Source organism: Enhydra lutris, unplaced genomic scaffold, assembly GCF_002288905.1.
Source record: "Enhydra lutris kenyoni isolate GAN:26980312 unplaced genomic scaffold, ASM228890v2 scaffoldscaffold173, whole genome shotgun sequence".
Classification (NCBI taxonomy): Eukaryota; Metazoa; Chordata; class Mammalia; order Carnivora; family Mustelidae; genus Enhydra; species Enhydra lutris.
Window position 1 is genome coordinate 82,068 of NW_019154257.1, and position 11,646 is coordinate 93,713.

The 11,646-nt window shown below is 34.8% G+C and overlaps 1 protein-coding gene across 1 annotated transcript; it reads right to left on the reverse strand.

Moving 5' to 3' along the window:
* Positions 1-6,872: 6,872 nt before the first annotated feature.
* LOC111140112 (olfactory receptor 6C74-like) lies at positions 6,873-7,816 on the reverse strand. The gene is given in 2 exon segments (XM_022492487.1): positions 6,873-7,642; positions 7,645-7,816. Coding segments are annotated over 2 exon segments (936 nt in total). The 5' UTR covers positions 7,811-7,816.
* Positions 7,817-11,646: the final 3,830 nt, after the last annotated feature.

Below are 11,646 nucleotides of genomic sequence, written 5' to 3' on the forward strand. Positions count from 1 at the left end.
ATGAGGAATATTTCATATTCCTAATCTTGCCCATGGAAGGCCCCTGTACTCTTTCAGAAAACTATATCTCTTCCAGAAAACAATATCTCTTCCAGCAATTTTTCTTCTTCAACCAAACTGTCAAGAACTGAGAAGGATATAATAGGTCAGCCAGCCACAGTTTCATAGATTCTGGCAAAAAGCACAAGACTGCTGAGTCAGAGACAATAGACATTACTACCCACAGCATGGCCAGTGGCATAAACCTCATGTTTGCCACAGTTCCTCTTGCCTCCCTATCCCCACAAGGGGTGAAGCAGAGAGGACTCACATGGATGCAGCACATACAATAGGTCTGTGTAACAACTGAGAAACCCTGAGCTTAGAAAAATCCCAGTATTTTAAACAGGGTGCCAGCAAACCTTCCCAGTCTTGCTCAGTGCAGGTCATTATCTTAATTCTAATCAGGAAAAAAACTGCTGTCTTGCCTTGAAGAATAAATGATCTCTATCTCCATTGCTGAATGATATAAAAACAAGTGTAAGTGTAATGTAGAGCAAGAACTAATACAAGATATGAAGAAAGTCTATGGAAAATTGGCACTCAACAGTCATGACTGCACAGCTGCATGAAATGCACTCTTAAGGAGGGTTTTTTTTTTTTAATTACTTATCTGAACTTGAAGTGTTTGAAAACAATAAGAAGATAAAATAAGATATCAGGAATCCTTGGCATCAAGGATTGATGAGTTACTTAGATTATCACTTAGAAAGAAGCTTGTATGCTGAGTGAAATAAGTCAAGCAGAGAAAATCAATTATCACATGGTTTCACTTACCTGTGGAGCATAAGGAATAACATGGAGGACATTAGGAAAAGGAAAGGAAAAGTGAATTGGGGTAAATCAGAGGGAGAGATGAAGCATGAGAGACTATGGAAACAAACTGAGGATTTGGAAGGGAGGGGTTTGGGGGGATAGGTCAGCGTGGTGGTGGGTATTAAGGAGGGCACATATTGCAAGGAGCACTGGGTGTGGTGTATAAACAATGAATCTTGGAACACTGAAAAAATTTAAAAAATTTTTTAAATTAAAAAAAGAAAAACAAAAAAACTTGTATTGGGGCACCTGGGTGGCTCAATCAGTTAAGCGACTGCCTTGGCTCAGGTCATGATCCCAGGCTCCTGGGATTGAGCTTTGCATTGGAGTCCCTGCTCAGCTGGGAGTCTGCTTCTCCCTCTCCCTTTTTCCCTCCCCCTGCTTATGCTCACTCTCTCTCTTTCTCTCAATAAATAAATAAATTCTTTTAAAAAAAGAAAGATGTTTGCGTAAAAGGATAACCTTTTTCAAAGTAAATGGAGATAATACAGAGCAATATGATAAGCATGTGGAATATATTTATTATCGTGAATATCTACGGTGGCTACAACTAATAATGCTTTATGACACATTTGAAAGTTGCTAAGAGAATAAATCTTAAAAGGTCTCATCGCAAGAAAAAAATGTAACTGTGTATGGTGACAGATGGTAACTAGACTTATTGTGGTGACGATTTTGCTGTGTATATAAATATGAAATCATTATGTTTTATACCTAAAACCAATAGAGTGTTATATGTCAATAACACCTTAATTGAAAAAAAGATCAGAGCCTACCTTTGTTTTCAGTAACAAAAGGCTATAAGAGATAATAAATTTCTTGAGGGAAACTCAGGAGAAACCATGGGAACTCCATGGTTTGCTGAGTATAAATCGACCTAAGAATTTAAAGCCACAAACTTGTCATTTTCTTTCTCTCTATATAGTTAGATATAACCTTATTGCCTTGTAACATGATAGTGAATATATTTCACCTGCTTATAGGCTAACATTCAAACCTCAAAAGAGAAAACTTACATAACAAAAAGTATTATAGTAATTGTTCTAGTCCATTCGGACTACTATAACACAATATCAGAAGACTGTGTGTCATACATACAAAGAAATGTATCTCACACGGTTCTGGAGCATGGAAAACTGAGATCATAGTGTCAGTGTGGGCAGATAAAGGCCTTCTTCCAGTTTGGTGTTTTCTCATTGTATGCTTACATGGTGGAAGGAGGAGGACAGAATTCTCTGAGGTCCATTCTATAAGAGCACTAATCCTATTGGTGGGCTTCACCCCCATGATCTAACCACCTCCCAAAGTCCTGTCTCCTAATACCATCAACTTTGGGAGTTAGAATTTCAAAATATGAATTTTGGGGTATATATTAAGACCATAGCATGGGGAGTCTGGGTGGCTCAGTGGGTTAAAGCCTCTGCCTTCAGCTCAGGTCATGCTCCCAGGGTCCTGGGATCGAGCCCCGCATCAGGCTCTTTGCGCAGCAGGGAGCCTGCTTCCCCCTCTCTCTCTGCCTGCCTCTCTGCCTACTTGTGATCTCTGTCTGTCAAATAAATAAAATCTTAAAAAAAAAAAAGACCATAACAATAATCACCAACTTACATTGACAAAAGCCTGGGGGAATATATGTGAGAATAGATTCTAAGGGTGATATACCAGAAAGAAAGTAAATATAATTCTATATCAGGGTGAATTTATTGATATATTTTTAATGATTTTGGGTTTGTTGGTTTGTTTGTTTTTGGCTCTAAATTAGGCTTTTACTTTCAGAAAGCTAGTTTACCAGCATATCATAGATCAGAGTGAGGACTGAGTAGTGATTGTGGATTTAATGGAAGGGTTCAAACTTCTGATGATGGCTATAACTTTTTGTTCAATTAGATAACTATTTGAATTTGTGATTGACTTATCCTGATTAAAGCTGAAATATTAGAGAAATAAGTCCAAAGATGTAGAATGACAGCAATATGGAACATTTTTTAATGCATAGGAGGGTATTAACAACATTGAAAGGTATTGTAATTGCTGGTCTGAAGTGAAAGTGGGGGATAATTTCATTATAGTGAGCTTCCCCATTTCACCAGAAATGATGGGACCATGGGAAGGCAGAGGTCATGTAATAGCACTTAGCTGACATTGGTAAGATGGGTATGGTTACTTATTAGTTGGTACGGTTAGACTGGATATCAAAATTGTGTGATATGCTTTAGTTCGAAAAAGACATCATGTTGCTCTTAAGGCTAAAATAAACAGACAATCCATTAAGTTCCTATCTGATCTATATAATTGAAAGAACTCTAGTTTGGGTGAAAGGAAGGATGATATAGCCATCGAATGGTGTTAGACTTTTTATCCAAATAAAGACTTTTGTGAGTTCATAGAGCCAGAACCCATGAAGGAAGTTATCCTTGGGGAAGAGTCATACATTGATATTAATATCTTAATCTCCTTCCAGTTTTCCTGAAAGGATATAAATTCGTTTGTCAGGAAAACTATGCACTGAAGAGGGTAAAATCTGGAACTTTCTGGGATTGTTTCACCTCATCTCTGAGCTAATCTTAATTATAATGATGATAGAATGTCAGGGTACACACTTATTAGAGTGGAGAATAATGGGGTGGAGAAAGTTTTATTGATAAGTGGTAGTCATGTGTTAGTCTCACTTACATTGATTCTACTGCATGTGAAAAATCATCCTGATATATTGTTAAAACAGATATGCTCAGGACCAAGTAGAAAGACATGAAGTTCACCTTCATAAACAAATAATAAATCAAAGCATCTTTCGCTGGCAAAACTGCAGTACTTGGTACTACCATCAAATACTTTAAAAAATGATGCAGGAATGGTAATCCATTCCACATACCCATTTAATTCAAATATTTGCCTGCTCTACCCCAGGCAAATTTTAGAGGATAACAGTAGATCCATACGCTGAATTAGGTGGTCACACCAAATGCAACTGTGTTTTAAGTTACGGCCATTTCTTAGACATGAACAGACACTTCTCCAATGAAGACATACAAATGGCTATCAAACACATGAAAAAATATTCATCATCACTAGCCACCAGGGAGATTCAAATTAAAACCACATCGAGATGCCACCTTTACACCAGTTAGTATGGCCAAAATTAGTATGACAGGAAACAACGTGTGTTGGAGAGGATGTGGAGAAAGGGGAACCCTCTTCAACTGTTGGTGGGAATGCAAGCTGGTGCAGCCACTTTGGAGAACAGTGTGGAGATTCCTTAAGAAATTAAAAACAGAGCTTCCCTATGACCCTGCAATTGTACTACTGGGTATTTACCCCAAAGATACAGATGTAGTGAAAAGAAGGGCCATCTGTACCCCAATGTTTATAGCAGTAATGGCCATGGTCACCAAAGTGTGGAAAGAACCCAGATGCCCTTCAACAGATGAATGGATAAGGAAGATGTGGTCCATATACACTATGGAGTATTATGCCTCCATCAGAAAGGATGAATACCCAACTTTTGTAGCAACATGGACGGGACTGGAAGAGATTATGCTGAGTGAAATAAGTCAAGCAGAGAGAGTCAATTATCATATGGTTTCACTTATTTGTGGAGCATAACAAATARCATGGAGGACAAGGGGAGATGGAGAGGAGAAGGGAGTTGAGGGAAATTGGAAGGGGAGGTGAACCATGAGAGACTATGGACTCTGAAAAACAATCTGAGGGTTTTGAAGGGGTGGTGAGTGGGAGGTTGGGGAAGCCAGGTGGTGGGTATTAGGGAGGGCACATATTGCATGGAGCACTGGGTGTGGTGCATAAATAATGAATTCTGTTATGCTAAAAAGAAATAAAAAAAAACAATATTGGCACTAAATACTAAGTTATTTAACTTTAGATGTGTTTTGGGATTAATAGAATATAACAGATAGCTTGCATCACCTTGAAATAGTAAAACAGATAAGAAATCAGACCTTCATCCTTGCTATAGGGGCATCTCTAGCCTTTTGCTATTATTTAGACCATGGGCAAGCAAACCAAAATCTTCAGTACAAGCCCACAGGCTGTTTTTGTACAGCCTTCCATCTAAGAATGGTTTTGTTTTGTTTTGTTTTTAAAGATTTTTATTTATTTATGTGACAGACAGAGATTACAAGTAGGCAGAGAGGCAGGTAGAGAGAGAGATTGGAGGAAGCAGGCTCCCCGCTGAGCAAAGAGCCCGATGTGGGGCTCGATCCCAGAACCCTGGGATCATGACCTGAGCCGAAGGCAGAGGCTTTAACCCAGTGAGCCACCCAGGCGCCCCCTAAGAATGGTTTTTACATTTGAAAGTTCAGAAGAGAAAGGAGGAGAGGGTTCAAAGAGTAGGGAGGATCGGAGAATGAAGGAAGCATATAATGGTATGTTAAGATATATTTTAAAAAACTGTATCAGGGACTCAGAACTTCTCAGGCAAAGTATTTTTTAAAATACACATTAGGAGAAATATACGATTTTATTTACAAGTAGACATATTCCAGTTTTCTCTTTTATATGATAACAAATACCCATCAATAGCGTATGCTTTCATGAAGGTATTTCTCTACCATTCTGTTCCAAAATACAGGGTATTTTATTTACTTTTTAAATTTAAATTCAATTAGCCAATATATGTACATCATCAGTTTCTGATGTAGTGTTCAATGACTGCATAGAACACCCAGTGCTCATCACATCATGTGCCATCCTTAATGCATGGTATCTTAACAGTATGTGAAAAAGTAACCAGTTTTCAAAAGAGAGTTAAAATAAGCAAAAGAAATTTAGAAATTGATTGTTCGAAATTATTTCCATAGTTGCTGTTAATGAAGATTATATAAGCTCAATAATTACAAAAATGCTCATCCACCCATTTGGAAAACTTAGAATTATTATCATCTCTATTAAAATATTCCAAATAAAAACTTTCTGTGCACTTTAAAAATGTTTATATAAAAATAAAATTTTAGGCAGCAGATTAACATTAAAGCAGACAGAATTGTAGTAATTCAATATCAAAAACATTCAAGTAGGACAGAAGAATATTGTCACTTTCATTCCTTTTGATGTGAGCAACATGCATTGTGAAGCATTAGTTTTGAACTATGAAGACCCTTCTAAGTACCAAGTTCAGAGAGGCTTAGGATAGACTTTCATATAACTTATCACATAATAAACTGATATTTACAAATATAATAATATATGTTTTATGAAATTGCATCTTATAGTGGTACCATTAACATTAAAATTAATTTATATCATACAGTAGTGTTATAAAATACATTGATTCTTTTGCCTAATGTCCTTGCTTAATTTCTATTTTTCTATTAACATGTTTAAATATTCTGTACTATAGTGAATATATAATTTATAAACAAGTATACATTTACTGTGAAATTGGTTTTGTTTGTGTTTTTTTTTTTTTACTGGTAGAGTATATGATAAAGAATAATAATAATAAGTAAAAAAAATTTACAAATTAATTATCTGAAATGACTGCCATGACCTCGATTTACAGAAACAAAAAAATTCTATATTATTTAAAGATATAGTGGTTAGTGATTCAATATCTCTAAGAGTTATAGGTCAATTCCCATTTTTTATTTTGCCTTGAGTCAGTGACAATTTGAGGGTTTCTAGAAATGTGTGTTTTTTTAGCTAAGTTTTACAAATTTAGGTGGTGCATTAACTCTATATAGAATATGTGTAAAATTGAATCGCTGAATTCCAGAACAGTGGAAAAAAACATGCAAAAATTAAAGTCTAATTTTGTCTTCCTCTTAGAGAACTTTTAGAAGAAATAGATAAAAGCGCCAAATAAAAAGGTAAATTATTTTGGCCTAAATAAGGGACAGATAAAGAGAGAGAATTAGGCTTCGGAGATTAGTCAGGCCACCATGAAAATTATAGCAAGAAAAATAGTTATTATTATTTCAAATATAAGCATTGAAGAGTTCTATGAAGCACTCTACACTTTTGCTTTATTTTACTCATAACCTCAGTAATATCACTAAAAAGATTCACTTCACTGAGAAAATCTCAATCTTTTTGATCATGTGCTTAAAAGCATCTTGCACTTGTTTGTTTCTCAGTGTATAAATGAAGGGATTCAACATGGGGGTAACAGAGGTACTGAGCAGGGCTATCCCTTTATTTAAAGATACTCTGTCCTTTGCAGAGGGTTTCACATACATGAAAATGCAGCTGCCATATGAAATGGACACAACTACCATGTGAGAAGAACATGTAGAAAAGGCTTTCTTCCTCTGTTGAGAAGAAGGTATCTTCAGTATAGTCCTGATGATGTTTGCGTAGGAGAGAATCACTAATATCAGTGTAACCAGGAGGGTCAAAGTGGCTGAGAGAAATGCCATTAAATCTATTACGTTTGTGTCTGTGCAAGAGAGCTGTAATATAGGAGAAAAATCACAGAAGAAATGATCTATAGCGTTGTCTGCACAGAAATCTAGCTGGAGACCCACAAGGAGTGGTGGAACAATTACTATAAAACCAGCCAACCATGAAACAAAGACCAACAAGTTGCAGACTCTGTCACTCATGATGGTGGTGTAATGCAGGGGTTTGCAGATGGCCACATAGCGGTCATAAGACATGGCAGCCAGAAGAAAAAATTCAATTGCACCCAAGACAATAGTAAAAAACAGCTGTGTTGCACAACTATTGTAAGAAATGGACTTATCACCTGTTGCCATACTGGCGAGAAATCTGGGGATGCAGACAGTTGTGAATGAAATTTCTAAAAATGAGAAACTTCGGAGGAAGAAATACATGGTGTCTTTAGATGAGAGTCCAGTAGGGTGAGGGTGATTATGGTTAGATTCCCACTGACACTCAACATGTAGGTGAAAAGAAGGAGAAGAAAAATGACCACTTGTAATTGTGGATTATCAGTCAGTCCAAGAAGAATAAAAGTTGTTACTGTGCTGTGGTTTTTCATTGCTGACTTCAAAAAATAATAATAATTTAAAAAAATAAGAAAAAATGAGAAATAAAGGGTATAATCTTGCATGAGATACCTATTTGCTTGAGATTGTCCATACATGTGTTATTCCTGCCACCCAACCTCCTTCAGTGTTTTGCTAGTCAGCAGCAACAGCCTCTAAAACTTGCTCATATAATTTGTACTCAAAATTTCACTGAGTGCAACTCTAGGATTTCATTTCTCAAGTGTCATAAATTCAGGCATTCCAAAAGGATAATATATGGTATATGAAAGTCATATAAAAATAGAAACAAAGAAAAATCCAGAAAAATTGTCATAATACTTTAACTTGTGTCATCTGTAGTTGCAATTTTTTTTTTTCCAATCTATTTAGTTCAGATTAAGTATTTTACACCATCAGGTAACTCATTCCTCTTTGCTAAACTTATCTCTTTCTCTGTTTATTACTCCTTATGATAGTATTCTGTTAATTAGATTTCAGCTGAGGACTCCCTGCCTTTTAAAAATCATAAACTTGACCTAAATACCTGAGTGGGGATTCAGTACTTCACCAAACTTCTGTAAACTCTTCAAGATTGAAATCCTCATGACCACTTTAGGTCTGTTTTCCCCTTTTTCCTGAAGACTTGGGTGTACTTTTGTCTCACACACCCTGGTTATTCTCGTTTCTCTGATATGGACCCAAGTAGATAGGAAGTATATCCTCATGCATGATGACTGTGTTGTTTATGTAGCATTCTTTATTTACTTTTGCAGTAACAGAGAAGGGTTCTAGAAAACAAGCCATTTTAAAAAGATGTTATCTACTCATGCCTGGTAGTTTGTTTTAGTGTCATTGCTCTGCATGGCTCCCCCTGTTACCATCGTAGCCTCTTCTGTCTTACTCATGTCCTTCTCCTTCTCTTCTCTTATCCTCTTGTTTTATGGTTAGCACCTTAAAATTCAGAATTTTATTAGTCTTTTCATTTTTTTCTTACTTTCCATCTTTTTCCAGACCATGCCTTACATCCTCATGTTTATCATCTCAAAAGTGTATCACCAAACTTTTCTAAAGCATGACCATATTTTCCTTAAGAAGAATGTCATGTCATACGTTATTTTAAACTTTTATATGCATTTTAAAGCTATTACATTTCACACAGTCCAGTTCAGGTGTTAAAAAATGTAGAGATATTTCCAATGGCTGTAATAATTACGATATGACTAAGATTTTTTTCTTCTTTTACTTCATTCCTTTCTTACATTTTTTTCCTTTCTTTTCCCAGACTCCCCAATGTATAATTTTTCTAAAATTGTCTACATTCTGGCTATTTAAGCACAATTTATACTCAGTGATTAAACTTTTGAAATCCAAGTTTGGTCTACTTTCCTTTTCTAAGGTCGGTCTATTTTTTAAGGTCAAAAGCATAAGAAAATGTCAGTCAACAAAGGATGAATTATATAGGGTACCAAATTATAAAGTTAGAAGTGAATTCATACATGCATACTCCCAAGCTAAATTTAAATTACAAAACTGCAAAAAAAAATTCCACACACAAAAACTAAAAAACTATTGTAAACTACTTGACATCATTATCTTCTTTTAACTCCAAATAAAATACTTAGCGAATGGCAATAAAATAGTCACTGTTTCTGACCATTTTATACAGGGACTTCTGTAACTACTTCCGCAATTTATCAGTAAGGGAGAGGAGATTCCTTTGGGATATGAAACTGGATATTTTATGAAATGTTTAAATTCTACTGAATTCAATAAGAGGAAATTTCTCCAGTTCAGTACTAATTCATTTTTCCAATGTCATATTTTGCAATATTCATAATGATCCTGTATACCAAAAACATATGTAATTATAATTATCTGAGGAAAACAACATATTCATTTAATAAAATACATTTCTGAGATTCTTTTGAATGTTAAGAAGGATATCTATTAAAAGCTTGATTCCTATGAAATGAAGGTTCAAAGATTCCTTATTAGGACAAGTCAACTGAGTTGTAAAAAAAAAAATAGTTTTAACATCATGACATATATTTTAATGGCTTACAAATGAATCAACTTTTTTGTCCAGGTTCATGCAATTAATATGACTAAAATTTAAAAAAAATTCCCCAACCTTACTGTCTTTAGTAGCAATTTCATTCCCAACTGGCTTCTTTTGATTTGAGTCCCAGAACAGAGGAAATTTCTGAATGTTGCATATCCATCATATTTTTGTATTACTTTAAACTACTTTTAACTTGCATTCTTATCCAAAATACATTAACCCCAACATCTCACACTCAACTGTGTGAGCTCAAAGATTTTATCAGGACAAGAAATTTATCTAATTTCATTTCTTCTTTAAAGAGCCATATCTCTAATTTATATTAAATTTAGAAACATTTTCTGTATTATGTATAAAATAAATATATTTCTTAAAACAAAAACTTAGAATAGAGTGGTAAAAAAAGATTTCAGTCTCCTTGTTCACTTTGAGATGTTTCTAGCCTACATGAGAAGCACAATTGCTTCTTTTGTAGTTTTAGGATTTAATCATTTTTGTGTACTCTGCCATTGATCTCAAGAGGATTAAATGACAAAACAATTTTTAAAATATAGAAGCATTTCCCAGGATACCATTGTACAATTATGTTAAAAACACATGAATTATTTATTAAGTGAAGAAAACTCTATAATCCATAACTCATATGTAAAAACAAGATAAAATCTTTGAGGCAGCTATATGTTGTAAGCCATAAGGAGTTTTTCGAACTTACATCTTACATATCCATAACAAATATACATTCCACACTAGAAAAAATGAAACTCCACAATTCATATTGTGAAAAGACTTTAAGGGGATTGTTACCAAAAGCTTCAATCCTGATTCAGTAACGGGCTTATATTATACTTACCTAAGTTAAATAGCACAAGGCCATCCTCTTGAGTTGCAGTTTTAAAGACTTAGTTGTTTTTTTTTTTTAATTTTTTTTTAAATTTTTTATTTCTTTTCAGCGTGACAGTATTCATTGTTTCTGCACCACACCCAGTGCTCCATGCAATCCATGCTCTCTCTAATACCCACCACCTGGTTCCCCCAACCTCCCACCCCCGGCCCCTTCAAAACCCTCAGATTGTTTTTCAAAGCCAAGATATTTCATCATTGACAAAAGAAATATTAAGTGTGTGACATTACCATGGCAGCATCAAAATCATAGAGATCTAGATTGAAGGGAAATGATTTCTCAAGACAGATAATAGGAGTCCAAAGTTTACACCTGCTATCTAAGTGTCTACATCCAATCAGCAGAAAATGTGGTTGATTCTACACAAAATTTAATTTCAATTCATTTTACCTATTGTTATCTCTATTGCTAAGTACTTAAACTAATACTGTCTTCTATAAAAGATAAACTTTAAAATTACTGCAATTTTACATATTAGATATTTAAAGATATTTCAATGAAGTAAAAATATATGTGCAGAATGTACAATTATCATACTATATAACTTGGTTACTTTTCACAAACTCAACATACCTACATAAGCAGCACTTAGATAAAGAAACAGAATGTTACCAGTACTAGCGAATCCTCCCTTTTTTTCTCTTCTGGTCATTAAAGCTTAGCCACTGTTCTTATTTCCAATGCATCAGATCATTTTTTTTGGCCACATTTAACACAATTTAAATTTATTTCCTGAACATTTCAATCAAACATGCAGCACAGATGGCAGAAATTTTATATATTTGAAGCTGCAATGTGCCTATTCTACTCTATGCCATCATTCAGAGATTGATTTTTAAGGCTGTGCTCTCTTCAAAATATATCTACAGTCAGCCAGCAGATGG